We start from the raw sequence: 23369 nt of genomic DNA on the forward strand, positions 1-23369 counted from the left end.
CCTGGCCGTCTCCGTTTTTATCCTTAAATCTTGGCCGCACGGCCGAAAAAACGTTCCGCCGTGCAGCATATAAGCGGACGGGAGGATGAATGAGCGTGCTGAGAATCGTGACTGCAGTCTTCCAATTTCTGACGAAACTCAAGGCTGGAGTAATCTTCGTGTTACTACATCGTCAGACGAATAATTGAATTACAGTGTAAGGCTATATCACTATATATAAAATAACTTTCCTGAAAGCAGTAATAAAAGAATTTTAAATACGAATTTATCAGAATTGAGATTTCGTTTGTCTTTTATAAGATTTTTATCTATCTTCATGTTGAGTAAACAGAATCCTAAGAGACTTTCGATAATGCTGATATTATCAATCGATTTTGATAATCGAGAAGTGCATCTCGAGGAGTGATCATTGATTTGATGATGATTAAGAAAATATTTTTAATTAGATGCGACTTGAATGACATTAATCTTTTAATACTTCATCTTTAAAACTCTTCAATCTCTATCTATTCATCCAATTTGTGACGATATCAATTAATTATCTATATGCGTCGACAGCTTTAATATTCTTATCGAAAATGTGACGTCGCAAAACACTTTTAATTAAATAAAATCGCTTTGTTTATCCAAAGCTTGTTTTCTCAAGTTGTTTTTATTCTTTTTTAAATTTAATTTAAAACAATAGTTGGAAGAAACAAACAAATCTGATAATGAGAATAATACATTATTTTGCAGCCATCTTTAATGTTTAAATGTGTGCAATAGATATGCGTGTTGTGCTCGATATGTCTCACATCTATAAGAAAATACGAAACAAATCTTATCTCGGTTTATCTCGGCGGCATATTATATAGAAATGATGTCAAGTAACTCGTGACCAGCACGAAGTATTATCACAATTATATCATCACCAAAACATTGACTGAAAGTTATAAACAGTCCAGTACAAGGGTTAACGGTATCTCGATTGCTTCGGTATCGACGTCGGCGAATTGTTACTACGACGGAGCGATCAATTGTCTGATAATATTCAGGATAGCTTATCTGATTCATCCAATTTTTCCACTCAATATTATTAAACTATCGCAACATACAAGGTAATTAATTTATTTTCGTTTCAATGTCTAGATTTTCGTTATGTCAAAATATCGCATTTCCATTTCATTAATCGTTCTTTATTTCTACGTATTTACCAAGAACAAATCAATGAATGTCAAAATAAATCAGTGAACAAATCAATCCAGTGAGTTGTAATCGAATCCCGCAACAAGAATAAAACGGAGAAAAAAAGGAGAAAGAACAAAACTTAAAAATGAATAAAGATCGTCGTACGTAATTGATTGTTAAATTTACATTTTACGTTTAATCGATATTTACTTTATCCATTTCAAATAGATTGACTGATTTTTCTGCCAAGACGCGATAAAAACTAGAATGATAGGCAATGCGCTGTAATGACGTGTAATCAGGAATGCAATTACAATCAAGACAAAACGTGATGTGAAATTGCATTCATTAACCTGGTCGGAGACGCACAGAATACTTTGATAGATATGGTAATTATACATTCGCGTTATTAGCATGAAGTTATGCACGTGATTCACTATTTACTCACGATACTTTTTCAACGAATCCATTTAACTATTTGCAGAATAGGGAAAGGCATAAATAAAATAACACGAATAAAATCATTTTATAGATTAAAATAATGAAATGATAAAGTAGATTTAAAAACACAAGATATAAGCTAACTGCAATACAAATTAATTCGCAAGAGCATATGAACTTCTGACGGAAAAGTTCCCTTGAATCTAGAAATAATATTAATCCATTAAATTTTTATATACTGATATATATATATATATGTGCTATTTATATAATAATAAAATTTTTTATTTTATTGCAGAGTGCATTCAGAAATTGTAAAGTCGCAGACACGTCAAGGAACGATAAATTTCAACAAGACGACGCAATCAGAGAATCGCATCAGCTGACATTAATTGACCGCCTGATGCATTCCAAATGGTTTTCCCCGAGCAATTCGCGCGACCGTTGTAAAAGCGATATCTCTGACGTAACGAAAGAAGCATTGCGTGAAGAGAACGCGGTACCGCTTTGACTACGTCAGAGATACCGCCTTAATCATCCAATTCTGTGATGATACGCTACTGCTCGGTGAATCGTAGCTTCATTGATTGCGACGCTCGTAAGCCGGGTCGACGGTCGTCAGGGGGAGAAGGGAAAAGAGATTTCAAGTGGAACGTGCATTTTCAGGGTTGGAATAAGGGGTCGAAGTGCCCCAGGGGCACTCACGTTCCGATAGTCTTTCCCACGTAAAGTCCGTTTGCGTTAGGAGCTGTTGCAGCAACAGATGATAATGCACTTCCGATTAAAATCACTTCAGTGTTTGGGCTACAAACCTCTGCGAATGTTTTTGAGATTCTAGAGCATGTATAACAAAGTTTTATGTTAACAATTTGAAGTTTGATTAATTATTTGTCGCTACAAAATTGCGTTGCAAGTAAATGGTTTATTGTATAATAGCTTATGCATGTATTTCGGAAAATATTTCTTTGGAAATATAATTGTCATACGAACATAGCGAGCATGAATGGCGGGAAACTGCATGCATGAGACTATTAAAATGAAATAGCGCATAATAGTGTATAAATATATTCTATGTATATATATTACCGTTATTCGATATGTTTCCAAATTTGCGATCGACGATACCGTGTTAATGGTCACAAATAATGATATTAATTACAGTCATAGAGTGATCTTGATGTGAATTACGTTATCGCCTGTCACTGTAGCAACTCCGAACTATATTGCATTTTCAGTGCAATTACTTATCCCGATTAATTCAGAACCATTTGTTAACTTGTAACAAGTTTCCGACTTACAATTATATAATAAGTAATTTCCCGTCCAAGTAACTTGCTACTTCGGTCTATCTAAACTGTTTTTCGAATGCCGTCGCTTCCGTTTCGCCAACTCTTATCTCGGCACTTCGTTATTCCGTTAATGCGACGCGCGCCCGCAAAAGTTCTCTCGAAACCCGAGAATTTTCCCTCAAAGTTTGCCGCCTAGTGGCATCGCGGTACCCTCTATGGCACCCTGACACCCTCCTCCCCGCGCACAAAGATCTGCGCGTGCATCTGCGCGCTGGAGAACTACCCCTAGGTGGGGTGTCCATCACAGAGCCCGCTGCACCGCCGATAGGGTAGTCAGGAACGATCAGCGGCGAGGGGGTGCTATCAGAGGGGAGGCTTACGGGAGAATCGAGCGGGTGATACGCCTCGGCGTGGTGGCCGTCGCAATGACGTCGGTGACGTCGGTGGTCGGTGGCGCTGCCGAGGCTTTTAACTTCATCCCCTAACGCGTGCGTGTGGGCGTGTGCGTACGTGTGTATGTACATGTACGCGTACATGTGCACGGGTCTATGACGACACGGTGATGTACGTGGATCGTACGCCACCGGGTAGGGACGTGACTCGCGATAACGTTTCTAGGAAGGTGGCGCCAACGGACGGCCGGCGACGCCGGCGGTGGTGGTGGTGGTGGTGGTGAGCGGTGATGGTGGTGGTAAGGTAAAGGGTGGCATCTCTCCTCGTAGCCGGCATTAGGGTATAGTTCCGTTAATGCGCGTGGACTTGTCGCGCGTCGCGTGCCCAAGCTTCTTCTCCTCGTTTCTTTTCTTTTTCGGCGGTGACCGGTGACGCACACAGACAGCGCGTAAACGCACGCGCGTGCGTTTGCCGTCGTCCGGGGGTGTAATCGCAAACTCGCGCAATCGCGACTACCGTATACGTTCCTGTGTGTGCATGTATGTGCGTGCGTTTATGTGTGCGGGGTGCTTGGCGTGCGTTTGACTGCGCGAGCGATAGGGGAAAGGAAGGACCGAAAGAGAAAGAGGAAGAGAGAAAGAGGGGAAGCAAGAGAGAGGGAGGCGAGAAAAGAGCGACGGCAGGAGGCAACACACAGAGGGTGGATAAGCGCGAGGGTGGCGGCGAACGCCGGTGAAGGCGTCAGTGCACGGGAAGTGGCTGTGCTCCAGTAGTGGACGGTGGATAGTGTAGTGAGATTGGTTGGTTGGATCCGGTCGGTCGGTCGGTGGGTTGGGTCGGTCGGACGGTCGTGGGGTCGGGTTGGTTGGTCGGTGGTTAATAAATTCATCCGCTTCGCATCACTATCGTTTCTCTGCCGGAAGTCTCCCGGACGGAGGGGTATCGTGCATCGTCCACGAGGCTGGAACAGTGATATCACGACGGGAGAAGGAGAGAAAGAGAAAGGAGAGAAAAAGAGACGAGAGAGAGAGAGAGAGAGAGAGAGAGAAAGAAGGTAAGAGAGAAAGAGAGAAGCAAGGGAATAAGATCGATAAGGAGAGACCTTAGGCGCTGGTTTCGCGAAACGGGAACGGCAGTGTGCGACGTGTAGATAGAGAAAAAGAGAGAGAGAGAGAGAGAGAGGAAGAGAGACGGAGGAGAAAGGAACAAGAGAAGATATATCACCTCCTCCGTTTGAGAGAGTACGAGTGTGTAGTGCGCCGACGACGGGCGCACGCGACGAACGTACGAGAGTAACGACACACGCGCGTTTACACCGCACACGAGGGTGGAACGCGAGGAGGAGAGCGTAATCAGTTCGTCGACTTGGCTCGCTCGCGGAAGGGCGGTTCTTGGATCCGGCGCGCCGCAGCCGGTGGCCGAGGGAGAGAGCGGGAGAGATCGGAAAAAGGGAACGAGAGAGAGAGAGAAAGAATCCACACGAGAGGGGGTTCGTCCGCGTCGGCTCGTAAAAACAGGAAGACGGAAGAAGAGGAAGCCGACCGCCTTTCTCTTTCTCTCTCTCCCCCTCGATCTCGATTCAGTCTCGATGGGCTACACCGCCGAAAGAAGGTCAAAGATCGATTCTCGGGCCGACGAGGGTCGTGACCTCGTCGTACGCCGCCGCCGAGTATGAAGTGACTCACGCGCGTAGTAGTACTATCCGCTAGTAGTAGTACGCGTCGGCCAGTAGCACGGAAGTTATACTCGGCGAGGAGGGCGACGGCGGCGGTGGCCAGAGAGAAGATCGATCGGGCTGAGAGAATCATCGTCGCGGCGCGAGGATGAGATCGATCGACCGGCAGAGGAGGCACCGAACCGGCTGAGAGAGAGAAGAGAACGCGGGGAGAGGGAACCTCTCGGTGCGATCGGTGAACAGTAACGTTCTCTTCTCGTCAATGCTCGTGGTTCGCGAACACGCCATCGTACGTAGAGTAGAAACGTCCTCGCGCACCACCGGATGCACAAACTCGAAGGGAACGGATCGACCAGGGAACGTCATCTGGCAGATTCTGACACGCGACCTGGCACACCTCCATCACCCGCACCGGTTGCCCCGAGCGAACCCTCGGACAACGAGCACGACGGCGGTCACAGGACCCTCCTGTCCGGCAATCGGACAGGAAAACGCTCGTTGATCGAGTCACTCCTGCGGACGAACGAGCTGTGATATGAGCGTGAAAACACCCGGGGGACACGAGGGCGACGAGGGACAGGGCAACGACCTCGAGGGACTTTAGAGGTCCGTGGAGGGCAGCGGAATCCTCCTCGCGAGGAGGTCGGGAAACGAGCACTGCCACACGAAACACAAACGGACCGCACAAAGCGATCGCGCGTGGAGAAACGGGGAGACCGCGGATCCCGGAAGTCGCGGACGAAGAGGAGCAAGAAGCATCATCCACCGAGGCGGAAGTGACCGGAGCACTGACAGGACTACTGATTGACCTGGGACGAGACACTGATCGGGACGACCGCACGCCCAAGCAAGGAACGGCTTCACGGAGAGTGTTCCCGTAGAATGTCACGGGACCCTTACTCAAGCGGAAGTGGCGTGGTAGGTCCCGCTGGTGGCACACGCTCGCCACGCAGCGGTCGTCGCGTAGGCGAACTGCCGACCGTTGACCGTAGTCCATCACGTAGTTATGCGAGTGGTCGTGGCAGCCCGCTCGGTGGTCGCAAGCAACGAGGTACTCGCAGCAGCAACAATTCGCCGGAACATCTCGGATACGGCGGCGGCAACTACCATCACCATCAGCTGGGCAGCCCGTACTACTCCCGCGAGGAGGACCTAGGCAGTCCCGTGATGCTCGAAGAGAGGGGTAGGAGTATGTCGACCGGAGGCGGTGGGGGCGGCGGACACCACCGATCCAGAAGCGCCTCGAGACCCGCCATGTCCAGCTCGGCGGGCATGGTAGCGCGTTACACGAGCCTGGACCGTGCCTCCGCTGGTGTTCTGGACCATGATCGGGAATTCATGCCGATACGCGAGCCGCGCGAGCGTAGCCGCGACCGCGGGCTCTACCTGGAGGACGAGCTGTACGGGTCCAGGTCGGCGCGTCAGAGCCCGAATCCGCACATGCTGCGCGACGGCGGAGGCTACATCGGCGAGCTCCAGCACCAGAACAACGATCTGCAGCGCGAGCTCGGCAACCTGAAGAAGGAGCTCGAGCTGACGAACCAGAAACTGGGCAGCTCGATGCACAGCATCAAGACGTTCTGGAGTCCGGAGCTGAAGAAGGAGCGGGCGCTGCGCAAGGAGGAGAGCACCAAGTACAGCCTCATCAACGAGCATCTCAAGCTACTCAACTCGGAGAATCAGGTCAGGGAAACTGCCTTACACTGTATGTACAACCCCTCACGGAACTTGGGCGCGCTGAGCGCGCTGCTGGTCGTAGCGTTTCCAAGACGTGTCTTCGTGACGTAGACGCGATGTGTTCAGAGATCGTTCTGTTCAAATTCATGAATGTGTTCTCCTGAAATTCGTGTCCTGGAAAATCGTCACGTGCATTACCGATCTTTGGTGAACGCATTTCGGCGAGTCCAGATGTTTAATTCAACCCACCACCAGGGGGTTAAATCCGTCTTATCGACTCGGTTGCTCGCCCTCGGTGTGTCGCGAATGCGTGTACGGTCTCTGTTATGCGTGCGGTCGCCTCGTTGCAGGATTCGATTATCGGATTCCACTGGTCTCGCATACGGCTGCATACATTAGCCCTGGGAGAAGCGTCGCGGTTGAACGTTGCAAAGTGTTCCTCTCCCGGGAAGCCGTGGAAATGCTCGGAACGTCGCGTCGTCCTGGCCGAGTCGTCGCGACCCTCACGTCACGAGCGTCCTTGTTAGGGAAGGCCGTCCCTCTCGGAATCAGGTCGCGGGATGCGACCTAGTATGCTCCACGTTGACCCTTCGAGATGCTACATATTTTAACAGTTTCGTGATCGGTGAATTCGACGTGATCCTAAGATAGCGAGGAATTTGCAATTAAAACAAGAATAAAAGATGAGAAATTTTTGCCTTTGCGTATATCGTGCTTTCCGACTCGCTTCTTGTTTGAATTGTAAAGAATATTCTTGGAATTATGAATAAACAAAAGGGGGATGCAAAAATTGCAGATGAATTAAATTTGAGGAGGCAGAAATGCGACATTTTGTCGACGCGATAATTGTCATTAGCACAGATTACGCGCAATATTATGTGTTTATATATATTGTACGATCAAATTTCTGCGTGAAAATTTTCCTCTCGAAAGCCAGAACTATCGCATTGCGTGCTCATACATTTTCACTCACTGACGTCACTGTGAGTCCACGAGGAAATCTCGGGCAGTCAAACATCCCCGAGCGAATTAGTCAAGTAACATGGTGATTAATGCCGCAGTAATGTGCTGTTGCAGAATCTCATTATCGATCGGCTAAAAATACAACCCGGCGGAGGGGGGAGCCACCCTTACGTCAATTTCGCGAGCGTCACATGATCGTCGGCGAGACCGCGGGCGTTTTCGCATTAATTGATTCATCAAACGCGATGCTGCGCGTTTACCAGATTCAATGTCAATTAGCACCGCGACGGTGCATCGCGTCACCGTCGCGCGAATTGTAATCGCCGGGCGGATCATTCATAATTGGCGCGGCAACAAGTCCCGCTCACGCCGTAATTTGTTCTCGCGATTTGTATCGCTTTACGGTATCTCGCGGCGAATCACGTCGCACTAATTAACTCCCATTAGGCTCCCATCGAGAGATTCGTCCAAAGTTTCTGTCAGATTTACGACAATCGAGAGTAACTCGCGGCAACTTCCTCGTCAGTCTCCTGCGATTCCTGAAATATTGTGCCGTCCAAAAATAGAACAGAAGTCCTCATGCAAGGTGCAATCTCCGCCATCCCTGAGATAATCAATACGCACAGGGGGACGGCGAGGGGGCGCGTTCCCCTCCCGATTTGGATGAGCCTCGGTACGGTGTGCTGCGGTACAGCTGGAAATAAGGAAGCATTGAAGCTATTTTATGCATACGTCCGCGTGTACGTACACGCGTTTCACGTACGTGGTGTCGGATGAGTCATTGACCCCGCGAGTGGCGGAATCTCAAAGAGTTAGATATTCCTCTGGCCGGTTGCCCACGTTCGTGCCTCCGTTTCCGTCTGTATCCCCGTCTGCGTCCCCGTCCGTACTCGAATAAACGCGCGTGTCTGTTAAGCGTTCCCCGTGTGCACTCGGATGCTCGCCGCACTTACATCCATCCATTGTTCCCGACTTGCTCGCCTCGCGCGAAATTCGCGATCGTGGGCGAGTCCGGAACGCTTGTAAATTACACCGACGATCTTTTTTCAATGGTCGGCGACAGTGGGATCGCGATTCAATTAAAATAGCAAGTACGCGAATACGTTGCGCAACGAAGTAAATTAGTACAGAAGGAGGGTTGCGTTACAAATGTAAAATGCGTGAGGGAACCGCTACGTGCTCTGCTGTTACGCTATTTCGTAAAATGGGGAACGATCGCGACGTGAAAGCATAAAATGCGCCGCGTATGTATAATGTGTGTGTACTCTTGGTCCAAAGAGGTCTGTTTCATCCGAGCGTATTGTACTTTTTTGCCTCCCGCCCTCTCGCATTAAGGCACGCATTTGTCGTACTGCAACTTCACAATCTCGCGCAGTTAAACCTTTAATTAAGCGCTCGAACAATCCGCTTTAAAATACTTCTGGCGGCGCGGCACCCGCGTAGATGGCATCCGGCGCCCGGACCCGAAAAATTTCGTGGAAGTTTAATTTCCACTTGCAACCAACAAGAAATTCGTGATCGCACACGTCGGGTTACTCGTTGCGGAATTCCCTTGCGTCTCTCCGATTCGCTTCCAGGGGTTGCTCCGCGAGGAATCGCGTGTGATTCTCCGGAAGGGTCGCAGGAATCAGCTAAACGAGCTAATAAAATCGCACACGAGAAGAAGAAGCATAGTGCAAAGACAAGCGTCGAAAGAAACAGTTCTCGTTCGTCTCGTTCGACATTGCCGAGAGAGAAAGAGGGAGAGAGCGAGAGAGAAAGAGAGAGAAAGTGGCGCCTTCGATCGATTCGCACGCCTCCAACGCGAACTTCTCCTCCAGCGCCGTTCCTTCCATCTCAACGTCGGGAACCTGAAAAAACGCATTAAAGTGCCGAGGGGTGAGAGAAAGACGCCCCCGAGCGCGGAGTTAATCTCAGCCTCCATCCTCCCCCTCGTGCGACCGCTCAAAATTCACGTGCACACGACTCTCGAGTAACGTCGCTTGGCTTGCACAATCTTGCGACACTCCTGGTTGTTATTGTATGTATATGCATGCATGCATGCAACTTCCGGTTCACCTCGCTTGACCGAAAGTAGCAAAAAAGGGATGGGCGGAATGCACGGCTAATAATAAACGAGTTGTGTAATCTTAAAGTCTAACGTAGGTCGTTTCTTGCGGCATCCACGTGCAGGCAGCCGCGATCGTGAAGCTGCTCCACGTCTGAATGCCGACAATACCGTCTCTCATCTCTCATGAATGTTCGCGCTGTCACTGTAATTCATCCCGAGTCGCCAGCTGCCATCTCAGGCTCGTGGTTGCACAAAGCCGCTCGAATTTCGGGAACGAGGCGTTGCATGTATCGTGCTGTCGCCGGATGGAAAGAACGCACAATGCGGTATTCCTGATTTCTCCTTTTCATCGAGCGTTCTTAATTAATTACGATCTTATTATTTAGTTATTCGCGTCCTATTCAGCCCAGCCACTTTCGCTGTCACTTTCTTCCAATCGTTCGTCCTCGTAATTGCGCTGACGTAGCTCTTCGAGGTCTTCGTTTCGATGTGAATCGGCTTGGCTCCGATGCATGTATTTATACGTATGATTATATCATCCATTCCGATCAATAAACAGCTCTTAACGTCCCACCGGAAATTCGACTGATTTTCTTTCAGAATAGAATCTTGACGAGAATATTAAAGGTCTTAAACGAGAACCTGACTTAAATAGAAGGGACACTTCCCTCCCTTTCCTTGTAGAATGTTTAGTCCAGACTCATTGAATATTCAAGCGCCTCAAAATCCGCTTTCCGGAGTTAAGGCGAACCCAACATCCAATGAATATTATTAACTGCTATTAATTGATCCTTAGCAAGAAGCCCTCTAGCAAATAATCATTTATAATCGATCGTTGTTGACACATAATTTTTTATATACATTTGAACATGATAATTTTCGTTACATTGTCGTTTGGTTCATACGAGGATACTACCGTTAATTTCCCGGCGGATGTGGCATCCCACATGTTGCATCCTCCATAATAAGGTTCCTTCTTCGTTTAATTGCTGCCGGGTCAGACAGTGATCCGCCCCATTTTTGCGCCCAATGGATCTCGTCGAATTCGTGAACCCCTCATTGCCATTCTCTTCTATATACGTCCGCTTTCAGCCGGATCGGGATTCTCATCGTCTGGTTACTGTGCCCGTTCTCCTCGTCCCTCACCCGACATTCCGTTTTTCACCGTCGAGCTCTCGTCTACCGGCGTCGCATTACAATACGAGGATGACGCATACATTAAGGGCCTTAAGGGAGCTCTCGTAAAGTCCGTTCGAGGGAAAATTCCCTGAACTTTCACGCTCTTATTCACGTTCGTGGATCTTTTAACTTCGAGTTGCCAATGGAATTTTTAATGCGAACATATAATCATACAATGTACCCATAGACCATCCTGGAAAATGAATGACTATAATATTAATAATTAACTTATACTCCATTATATTTGAAAGAAAAACAAAACAGAATTTTTTCGAATAGAATTTTTTTAATAGAAAGAAAATTATGCAAATATGACAAAGTAGATTGTAATCACGTGAGAATGAAATGCTTTTTCTCTGAAGTCATAATCTCCAAGTTAAAAGTACAAAGTTAATCGCTAAAATAATTAGTTTCTCCTCTCGCTGTCCCTCCTGTCGGCCGTTGCGATATTACATCCACGTATTTATTTTATTTCGGTCGTGCGTATTGATCGAACTGACCACTGTTTATTCTGACACCGCTGATGAATGATGAATGATAGTAAAATGCCAAAGGACACGTGGCGGAAATCGGCGACAATCAGCGACGGAAAGCACCCTTGACACGCTGAAAACGTTTCTTCGCGCGACGAGGGCGAGTCGCTGGCTTAGTCGAACGGAATTCGAAGCAATGCGGTCGCGCCATACTTATGCCACATGACACAGGGCCTCGTTAATCCGCCTCGTTATATTTAGGCCGATCAATATAAGCGGATATGATATATTGTACTTTTACGCGACCGCAATCGTTTGTGCGAGCGTGGTCAATGCGAGAACGTGAATCCTCGATCAATGGCGTTCCAGGCAATGGATTACGTAAATTCGAATGAGCAATTTTGAGAAGACTCGCGTGAACTCACCCGGGAAACGCCACAAACGCTGATAAGAATCCACTTTAGCACAATTTTCCAAACCCGATTTCCTGGCTTCAGGAAATCGAAACGATTCAATTTGATCTCTCGATGTAGATATTCTCGATATTTCATGTAATAATAATATTACCTCCTAGTAACAGAATATTACATTTACGACGACACTGTGCCAAATTTCTCGCTGACTTAATCGCCAAAATTAATTTTATGCACGACATATACATATATATAATATACATATATTACATATAATAATCTACATTATTCGCGTAATATATTCATGGATCAATGTCTAACCGACTCGCAGACAATGCGAAAACGTCACGGCGAGATGAAAAGTATGCGTAGGATTTCTTGATATTACATTATATTAATATTTTCATTATCAGAAGCCACACGCGTGATGTCCCGCTATGCAGATGCGTATTAGATGACGGATACTGAGCACCATGAACCGCAGTTGGCCGACATGCGTGATGTGCATGTACAATATTCTTGCTATGCTACCTAATAAGAAACTAATTTCGAATATGTCAGTATATGCACACCAAGCCGAGCTCGATTTAACAATATTGTTATGTCGACCTGACACTTTCGACAGTTGATCTTTCCGGGTCCGGAAAATAAATCTGTAGAATTGTAATTAATTTGCAGAAATCGCTTTGATTTTTGTCAAATACGTGGAAATGAATAACGTTTGCGAAAATTCATGAAAATATCTCCCACACGAGCCACAATCGATTACGGAAACTCTTTGAGGCATGGAAAACATGATAACTAAGTCCAGCCTCGGACACGATCGATATCGAACGGATTTATAAAAAACACTTCACCGACTTGGCCGATAATAGACTGAGCTCTAGATAAACGCGAATGTCAAAGCAGCAAGTTACATAAATTTTGTAGCAAGTTTTAATGGATAATAAACTTGGCCTATTTCGTGCCGCGCGACAATTTTCCATTGATCTCCGAAGAGCATTAACATTCTTCCTAGCGAAGGGTGTATATGACATTTTATGTCTCGAGATAGTAATTTTCCTTACGAGAAACTCAGTGTCAATGAGAATCTCAAGATTTTGTTAATCTTTTAATAATTCGTGTATATAAAAAAATTATTTTGCGGATCAGTAATTACTTACAAATGGGTAATTCCATTTTTCCTCGTGTACATTACAAAAGCTTCGGTTATTTCGGCAATCCAGACATCAAGTAATGCGAGTGACAGGCGTTACCACCACGTAAACTCTGCGGAATATCCCCCTTGTTGGAGTTATTAACCCTTGCCTTGACACAGAATATAGATCGCTATAGTTTTTATACGCACACATGTTGCCGGCGTATATACTATAACAAGACGTGCTTCACGTAAGAAAATATTGAATCCACAAGTCGCAAATAACAAGATGTCTCTTGACAAACTCTGCATATATTGCAGCGTTAGTAAACTGAATTCCTTGACCAACAATTGAATAATAATCGTACAGTAATTGTACGAGTCACGTTGACGAAACGTAGCCGGATGGGGGACAATCCAGTCCAGTCGCTCATTAAATTCGTCGCGATCTGACATTGATTTTTCATACCGCGAATTTAATTTCTCCGTACTCGTTCAACGTTCACTCGCGACTCTCGCGTATCGTTCCTCAATTAACTCGGCTGTGTTATCAATAAATCAGGAACATGTCGCAACCTCGAGAATTCGTTTCATTGGGAAGCTCGCTCTTCTATCTGGGTCGCGTGCTGGGACATCTGGGTTATATCGAGGACACCCGATAAACTCCACTTTTATTCGACGTTTACGATCGATGGTTCCACCCGCGCGTTATCGAGGAAAACGTTTATTCTTCCGTGTATATGCGACCTGTACTCGCCGATCGAAACAGAAACGATCGGTATGCGCGCGAGTATCGCTGCGCCGCTTAATCAAGCGCAAAAATGTCCATCCGATCGGCGGATGTGCTACACAGGGCTAGCCCCCGTTATCATCCCTTTCGCGATTTTCAAAATGATTTCACGCGCGTTTGGGACCGAACGCATTCTCGCCGGCATTTCACTCGCCGGATACGTCCACCTTGCGTGAATTCCATCCTAAAAAAATAGAAGTAAATTTGCGTTTTCATGCGACTCGAATCTGGCCAAATGATTACTACTACATTGTTTATTTTATTCGATCCTGTTTCACTCATCGTTTGCATACGTATAAGGATGCAACTGCAGATGTCATCTCGATGTTTATGGCAGCACGTTATCACGGGGTGTACTGCTCGTAACGGAGGCGCGTTCGCGACGATACAAGTAGCGAAGAATCGTAACGAGCGGCGAAATTGCCGGGGCAATTGTCGGGGATGTCGCACGGCGCTTATGCACGGCAGCGCAGACTGCAGCAATTGTGTTGCGGAGGGGGAGAGAAATCAATTGTGCCTCTTGACATTCGTCGGCTGGTGGACGCGCGCCGCGAATCGATGCGACACGAGCGATCCGTTTCAGTTTCCAGCACAGATTGGAATAGATTCGCGGCCGCGCAGCGAGAAAGAGAATGAAGGGGAGCTGCCAATAGACGTCGGGCGTCGCGAGGCCGCTGTTCCTGCACGATGAATAAAAATAGCGTCGACTGCGATTTAATCGATGCGCCTCGTTTGCCATTCCACGGGAGGAACCGACGAGGCGAGTCTGGAAAGAAAAGACGACTGGAGGAGAGCCCTCGAGAGACGAGTTTCTCGGGTTTCTCTTATCGCAATTGGACCAGGCAGTTTGCAGCAAATATGAATAAATGCATAGACAAAATGTATCTTACAACTATAGTCTTACTGTGATATAATAATTAATCTATTTTGATCTTTGTTGAAATTAGATGATTTGCGTCTCGATTCGCGTAAATTCCGGTTTCTGATCCCTCTCTTTTTAATTTCTAATAGTTTGAAATATTTCGTCGCGATACTGGATGGAAATCATGCGGTATCTTGGATTTCTTCGTGTCGTGGGCGATACGATATCGATCCGCACGAACGCGCCGGGCAATTTTTTAACTTGATGCTTGATTCGCCGCGACGATACCACTTTTACCACGTTCCCCATGTACGGTCGTAATTACTGTGCCGGGTCGCAACGTGCCGTCGTAATTTTAGAACGACGACGATAGAACAAGATTTGCCGAGCGTTAAAAGGTTGGAGAGATCGCGCATTGAAACACGCAGAAATTGCGAAAGGTTAAAATAAAGCGCGTTCGCCTGGATGGATAAATCCTCCACCGAAACTATTTCGAGCTTTATAATGCAATCGCTCGAGTGCCGCGCGTGCTTCTATTTAATATACAAAAGCTTATCACTTATACTACCACGTTGATGGTTCTATGATGGAGGAAATATGCATGGAAATCGACCAAAGAGATATCCGCAGGAAATATCTCGCATAGCTGCTTAAAACATTTAGAAGCCAAAGTATCGCTGAATATCTCAGCTCGAAACTGCTCCGTCTTGTGCTATTCATTGCGAGCACTCTAATTAGTTATTTTGAGAAGAACAAAGTTCTCGGCCGCGAAAACTTGATGGCTCCACAAGTGGAACTAATTGTTGCGGAAATGGTGCAACTACAAAATCGCCAAGTCACGAACAATTAGATTTGCACAAATAATTTCGATTTAGGCAAGGAATGCGAGGCTGTATAATTCCATGATGTATAAATTAATGTGTAAATAATGGCAAGATTCCTGGTTCCTAAGTAAAAATGGAAAGTATTTTACGATAACAAAATTATATACTTTGTTATTACATGCGTCCAGCACATTTATCCTGCAAATATGTGCATGTATGCGTGTATGTATGCAAGGACGGTATAACGAAATTCGCGACTTTTAACGAGCACTCTTCCAACACACACTATCGATCTAACGAGGTAATAAATTTTAAAATCAAAGAGATATTTTACAATCGAAAATTCCATTCCAAGTCTCATTCTTTTATGGACATTTGAGAAGAAGGATCAAGGGTGATTTCAAGATGGAGCCTTGGGAATCGGTACACTTGAGGTAGAGTTTTTCGCCTTCATTTCAAGGGAAAACGAGAATAGTTGGTGAGGAAGGATCAAAGAATGACAAAGGGTGATCTTGGCAAAACATCTGATCAGCTGGCCCACTTGTCAGCCGCAGGCGAGTTTCTACGTAACTCGCTTCTCGATTAATATCGATTCCTATAGTGTCTCACTTTCTCCAGCGCGATACGGTATAATTTAACAGCGCCGGCTCGTTCGACGTTAATTATTCCCGCGCATTCATATAACGCGCCGAAAACTTTTTTAATAACATTTGCCGTGTTCAACAGGTTGCGCCGATAAATCCGTTCAACTTCTAAACTCCGCGGTCTTTATTAATTACATTTAACAATTAATCAATACAACCAACGGGGCATGCTCGTGTTCATCGTTTGTTAGTCCAAAAATTTGACACGCCCATTCTTCGCTTTAAAACTGTAACAGAATATTCCGACATAGTTGTAAAATAAAAATACTACAAACAACAATATTCTCAAATAAATTAGACAATCGATTTTCTCGTTAATTGCTTGAAAATTTAGTACATTACGAATTGCAGCATTATAAAATGCGTTGTTGTTTTTTATTTGCAACATAAAGGAACCCGAAACAACCCCGAAAGAGAGATCCAAGGGATACTGACAGCGTACTCATAAAACTTAAAAGAACAGAGCCATCCCCCGTGCCTCCGAAGACCCCGTGACCGCGAACGAGCTGTTATCTCATGCAACGTTACTCATGTTTAGGATGTCTCGTTCCATTTAGCTGTCGATGATACATGAGCGGTGATCGAGGTGGTCGGAAAACTCGAGAGTAAAGTCCCGACCGGCGTACTTTGGTTTCTTTCTCGTTGCTATAGCATGTAGGCGACGAGCGTGGGTGGAACAAAGAGGAACGATAAAGGGCACCTGACTAAGGGAACAAGAGAGAGAGAGAGAGAGAGAAAGCTCAAAGAAGGATGGAGGGGGACGAGTCGGTATCGCTCGATAACGTTCCTGCTCCGCCATCATCCCCCGTCTCGTTCTTGTTCTCTCGTGCCCACCCTCTCACGGCGTGCCTTTTTGGTTTTGGAGCTTTAGGATGCACGTTTAAAATTGTAAGGGAGGAGGGAGAGAAAGAGAGAAAAGCGCACAAGTTTGTTTTCTTCAATTTTAGCAGTTATTCAGTTTAACATCAAGTGAGTTAATGGAGATTGATTACGTAAAAGAAGCAATGATTTATGAGTAATAAGCAAAAATATGTATTAAATAAAATTATCATCCAATTTGATGAAAATATATATTTTTGATGAATGTACATGCTACTTTGACTGAATTTCAAGACGCGAGTAAAATGACATTTTCCCCATGGCAACGATTCACTGTCATTAAAATGGCTTTAAGTTCGACTAAACGAGGCTACCATTTACGTAATCGTATTGACGTTTGATTCGCGACACGAAACGTGGGTGCAGCTTTCGCAGAAGCCTGCTGCGAGGTTTTTATATCGTTCCAATCCGGAAAAAGGATTTTAGCGTGGGAAGCGATCGTGTTACAGGATTGACGACACCATGAAAATGCGTTCTGCCCGCGTGGCATTATCAATCCCGATACACGATTGCATTCTCGGCTTTATCGCATTTGCTCGCAGGTTGGTTACTCGTAGCCAGATTTCGCAGGATATGCGACAAAGGAGCCGCACATCGATCGATGACAGTCCTTGTCGGAAAGCTTGCTCGGAATGCAACCGATCGAGAGGATCGGAGTCGAGTTCTCTTCGGCGAGAGTGAATATTCTTACGAGGGATGAATCACGACCCCTTACGATTCGCGCGTCATTAAAAGACGAGCACGTAGATCCGAGATATGCGTGAAAAATCTCGCCGAGATCCGCGGCTTTCACCCACTCAGACCATCGTGAATAAATATGAGCATTTATCACCCTTCGCTTATTCAGCGCGACAACTTGAGCCCCGCTTTCATCTGAAATCTCTGAAAATTTTTTATAAACGCTTTGTACGAATTTAAAAAAAAATAGCGTGTCGGTCGATCATTAAAAAAAGCTGTCACCTCTCCTACAACACAGAAGCTTGCAGCAGCATTGCAATAATGTCGCAACGTTGCTGCAAGCTTCTGTGCTGTAAGGGTTGTAACGAGCGGGAGAAATATCAGGATCTCTCGCCACGTGCAATGCTAACATCTTAAATGCTCGGGTTACTCCGTCTTTCGCACGCGGTCGCCGTCAGAAATTGAGCGATCATCTCCACCCCTGAAAACTACAGCTATCTCCGGATGTAACACGTCGCCTCCCGGGATAGCTACCCTTCGGGTTTCCACCCCGTCGAGCGAAATCGATCCGGTCGACTCATCCATGATTTCTCGCGTCTATTTTTCTGCGTACCCGCGCAAATTGATGAGTGTACATTGGACAGATGTGTGTGTGTGTTCATGTGTGTAAACTTCAGGAAAGATTGCAAACACGAATTCTGAATATCAGATATCTGATGAGGGATGAAAGAACGCGAGGCGATCTTTTACTCGCCCAAGAAAGTTGACCACACGCCTCTTTTTCTTGCCTCATTTCGTGAAGATCGATCTGCCCTTAGAACGACCCTTCTTTCCTCCCCTAAAAGAAGCACGCAGAGATTGCTATAGCATACAACAATGATTACGTGTTTCGCCAGGTGGTTTATATTGTCGGAATCTCGTTTAATCTGCTTTTACGCTTGTCAAATTCAATGTGTACGTACGTGCGACCAAATGTAATGACATTGGAAACTAACATAAGTTGGAGAAATGACATTTAGAACTGAATAACTACAGCCACGAATATTTGCGATAACCGGCAATTTTCACGGCAAAATGGTGAGACGCGTGTTCGTTTATTCGCGTTTTCTCGTTCGTGCCACAAACGCCAGCAAATGCACATCACAATCTAATCGTGTGGATCTGAAGTTACCTGAATACCGAAAGAATATCGATATCGATCACATGATAATACCCTCGCGATTCTGCGCTGGCTGATTAAAATCACATCGCGGAAATCGCGTTTCGTTGATCCGCGGAATCTGCCGCCCGCCCTCCGAACGCAGTTCCAGTCTCCGATAAAATCTGCTATAATGCTATTTCCCGCTAGGTCAGCAACGATCGTTTACACAGTTGGTCGGGATCGCGCAAGACGTACAATCTCTCAATGGAAACTTCAGAAATGCTTTTGCGTCTGTTTCATTCGCTTCAATGTTGCGTGTGGTCTTGAGATTTACGGAGAAAATCTTTTCATTAACGTCTAAAATAATAATAAAAAAAGCGAATTATTCTTACTGAAGTTGTTGTTTTATCTACAACGACTTTCTACTTAAGTGCAATTAATCCAATGACGTAATCTGCGGAATTACCAAGATAAATGCGAGGGGTGCATGCAACGCGCGCACTTACACAATGAGAACTTTAAATGATCATTGCGAGACGTTATCGCGAGACGTCATCCGATTAACGTTCGCGGATATCCTGATTAACGTTACGACTCGTGTGGCGGCACGTGAATATCAGTAGCACTGCAGGTCGGCGATTTTTATGTCAGAAGTGCGTTCATCACATCGTAAAAGACACGGTTGGCTCGAGCGTTAATAGGATCTTGTCTTGAGAGGGGCTTCGGTTGAACAGTTGCGAGCCCCGATCTTCTTGCCTCCTTCTTCGATCTTCAAGATGCCGCACGTGTCACGTCTTGATAAAATGTTTACGCAACGTTTATAGCGGTCTCCGATCGGATTATATCTGACGCTCTAATTATCGCGTCTAAGAATATTGAAGGCGGCGTTCCTTATTTTAATGGTATATTTAATTTTCAAGGACGTTAGATAATACGCTTCTGTCTTTTTTATTCACGTTCGTCGAAATTCGTGATTAAATGAATTCCTGGAAATTCATAATAAATTTTATTTTGCATTCTTGCTATTAGCAAAAATTACACGGTGACTGTTGAACGCGCAACGTGTGCTTGACAAAGATACGAGCACTTAACTCTCTTCGATTTTTACGTTCCGTGAATATGTATCACACGTGCGCACATCTGACAATATCGCCTGTCCTTTTATCGCGTATTTCACTCGCAATATTTCATCTCATAAATGTTTTGTAAATTTTAATAAAAGGTGAACGACGCGTCCGAAGTGTACACGAAATTTATAGCATTCCTGACAGCACCTCGGCGAAACTTTAATCAAATTTTTAGCTAACAAGAGCCGTTTCGCGTGAAAAATTCAACAACTTTGGCAAATTAAATTCTCGACACGAAATCTATGTTTCTTCCCCTTTCATCTCTTGATGCAATGTTTAATATCTCAAATGTTAAGCAATAACCTTCAACTGGCTTGAAATCCATCAACGTTTCATGCTTTATTACGTGATTTTGTCCTCATAATTGGATACTTTCGCAAACAAATAAAATTCCATCATAGCACGAACAGCTTCGGGCAACACCGACGCCAACGGTGGACCAAGGATTGAAATGACGTCACGTATGTCAGAATGCAATACCCTGCCTCCGCATCTCATCCACGATGACGTCGCATAGCGTTGATTCCACGCACGTCGAATCAGGTCAATCGGTAATATCGAACATATTGGCTTCCGTGGGAATATTCGTTCATCGTTCTCTCTCGTTACGTGTTCGCAGACGCTCTGCCGTTGCAGCACGATCCTCCTCTGCAATCGACAGCATCCAGAGAAAACTTTCGCATGCGCGCACATGTAATCTCGTGATCAAGCCGATTGTCATCGTTTACCGCGAATCCTGTTATCACGTTGCATTACGATAATGACTGTGCGGCAGTTGAAGCTACGACCATTGTTTCGGATTAAATTTGCATCGTACAACCACATTTTCGTAAACACGTATACTATTACAGAATAAATAAGCTAATTAATGATCCAATTTCATGGCAATTTTGTAACTTCACACATTCATTAAGTCGGAAAGCGAAACAGTAATTTCCTCTTGATTCGCATATATTATAATATTATAAACATAATTTTGTTAATGCCACTCGAGAGTGTCGATTACATTTGTTTTCAGTAATCGAGAAGAAGAAACTTGATTGCAAAGCTGTAAGATATAATTTGCTACATATCTAAAACTATAATTTAATATATAAAATATAATCGCTTCCAAAAACAAGAGGGTCCCATGAGATTAAAACACTCGTCGTTTAATCATCGTGACGAGCAGACGCGTACCATGTCCGCAAAGTGTTTAATCAACGAGACGGCACATCGGTGCGTCGTGCACACGTTTTTTAATCGCGCACCGGAAGTGCAGTCGGGACGTTCTTTTTTCTTCGCGACGCGAAGGAACTTTTGTCCACCCACGCGCTCGTGTCGCGTCGCCGGTGCCATTAACGATGTCTAACGAGCCCAGACCGAAGAACCGCTCAAACAATACCGTACTCGAAAGTACATCTGCGTAAGAGCGGAGAGTTCTTGCGACAGCCACAAGCCAACGACACTTCCGCTGCGATCATCGACGCGCGCGCGAATGAATTTGCAACAATCGTGTGTTTCTTCTTAATATTTTTCGAGAGAAAAATTCAACAATGAAAAAGTTTCCTATCTCGAGAAAATTTTGAACTATAATTCTTTTAATGTAGCGTGATATATCAAAACATTTATTCATAAATTCTGAATTGCAGAAACAAAACATGATGGTCCGTCAACTGGAAGAGGAGCTCAGAATGAGGATGCGCGACCCGAGCGTCGAGATGCAGCAACAAATGGAAGTTTTGTACAATGAGAACGAGCATTTGACTCGCGAGATCGCCATACTCCGTGATACAATAAAGGTGAGTGACATTTGTGAGAGCATGCATTAGCATTGTAATAACATTCAAAAGTTATTGCAACTCGCTTCGCCGCGCGGGTCGGCAAACCGCTCGTAACCTTTTTTGTCGCGGCGCAGAATTATCTCCTATCTCGCGAAATGAAATCTGCAATCCTGTATTTTCCGTCCCGGAATTTGACTTTTCCCGACAGAAAGCTAATTCTCGCGCGTTTACGAGATTAATTTTAATTCTAACCGGCGCGGTGCCGGTTCTCCGCGAAATACGAAAATAATGCAGTCACCGACTCGAAATAGAACGGCGTGTCACCCTCGCGAAAATCAGAACAATTCTGGAGAAATCGCCCCCTCGAAGGGAGCGGAAATCATTATAACTCGGGTATAAATGGGGATAAGTGCAAAAATAAAAGTGCGAAGTTAGAGAAGAGGGAAGACATCTCGATCTCCCCCTGAGTCGACGATTAAATTTAAAGGCGCCGTTTCCGCGTTTTCATTTTCTCTGCGTTCTCTTGTTTTTCCTTTCGATCGATCGAAAGTTCTCAAGAGTTCCCCGACATTTAGAAAATTCTCGCGCGAGAGGATGTATTATATATTGGATGTCGCGCTATCTTCCGATCTTCCGGCACCGAAATGTTTGTCACGTGCTTCAATATTACGAGCGCGTTCAAGAAACATTGTACCCCTCGGAATCGCATCCTCCTCTGTCTTATCCGCGAATTTCTCGAGAATTCTAATGAGGTAGATTCGATACTTCGATCTACTTGTAGCTTCATTCATGTTGAAACTAAAGGGAGACAGTAACGTCGCTGAGCTACTAAAAATTTGATCAAGATTCTGTTGAATACGATGATACTATTGATGTACTTCAGATCACTTTGTATGAATAAACGGTGCATCGGTAGATTGTAAATCGAACCGTTCACGAAATAATGCAGCAACGTGGTTTATCGACTTTCTAGAGTCGCGTGGAGCAGGAGCTCGGTTCAGAAATAGACTCGGGATTTAGATCGCGTATGAGGTAAACGACCGATTGTCTGCGAACCGTCCAGAATGCTTCCGGGAATCTTGGCAAACGACGCGAAAATCAGCGTCCCCGCGATAAATCCGTTCACCGCCTGCGACCGAAGGAAGCCGTTGCACCAACGGAATTGATATACCGCGTCTAGGCATGTAATCGAAGTGTCGCATTTTATATTTAATAACCGGCGCAATGAACGCAATCGACAAGTTTATAAAATATTTTGTTTCAACAAGCAATAATCCTGATAATTAAACAAATACTTAAAAAGGCATGAGTAAAGAACCGATCATGTTTCTCCGGGAAGTAGGTTCATCTCGCAGGGGACAATGCGAATATTTCCCCCGCGAACATGACCGGTCTGACCGAAATGTCGTAACGGAGGAAACGTACTACGTGCGGGACGCAACTGGTCGCCTTTTGGCGACTCGCCAGATTATGCAGTCGGTACCTCGTCCGCCCATAAATTCTCATTACCACACCCGAGGAGCGAGAAGGAGTTGATCGGCGCTGCGAAATTTCCAGCGGAACGTCCAGAGAATACCTTACCATGTAATTTTCGTGATGTAATTTCTGCTCGGTGCTCACACGATTTTATAGACAGAACATACGCTTTTTCTGCAATCTGATTATTTATGTCGGTTGTAATATCCGGTTCATATTCTTGCGTCTTCTTACGTTCAGCTTCGCCCGTCGTCCAAGTGACATTGTATTTTCTCCTCTGTACGACAGGAAAAGCCGGTGGAAGGTTAGCAGCGGGTGTCTAATTCC

General features: G+C 45.4%; 1 protein-coding gene and 1 long non-coding RNA gene across 5 annotated transcripts in view; both read left to right on the forward strand.

The window, feature by feature from the left end:
* Positions 1-111: 111 nt before the first annotated feature.
* On the forward strand, positions 112-2536 carry LOC105276399. Of its 3 annotated transcripts, none has more exons than XR_003406670.1 (3): positions 112-196; positions 736-1556; positions 1907-2536. It is a non-coding gene; the product is annotated as an uncharacterized LOC105276399 (long non-coding RNA). The 3 variants fall into 3 exon arrangements; XR_893397.3 differs by having other exon boundaries at positions 171-1328; positions 1396-1556; XR_002193062.2 differs by having other exon boundaries at positions 171-1556.
* Positions 2537-3220: 684 nt separating this feature from the next.
* LOC105276401 (ELKS/Rab6-interacting/CAST family member 1) overlaps positions 3221-23369 on the forward strand; it is a 59155-nt gene continuing 39006 nt past the window's right edge. The window contains exons 1-2 of one of the 2 annotated variants that reach the window (XM_026970420.1): positions 3221-6648; positions 21435-21584. In XM_026970420.1, coding sequence (XP_026826221.1) covers positions 5848-6648; positions 21435-21584 — 951 coding nt within the window. In that variant the 5' untranslated portion in view covers positions 3221-5847. The remainder of the gene's footprint in view (positions 6649-21434; positions 21585-23369) is intronic. The other variant, XM_026970419.1, reaches the window with a different exon arrangement.

This window comes from Ooceraea biroi, chromosome 6, assembly GCF_003672135.1.
Source record: "Ooceraea biroi isolate clonal line C1 chromosome 6, Obir_v5.4, whole genome shotgun sequence".
Lineage (NCBI taxonomy): Eukaryota > Metazoa > Arthropoda > Insecta > Hymenoptera > Formicidae > Ooceraea > Ooceraea biroi.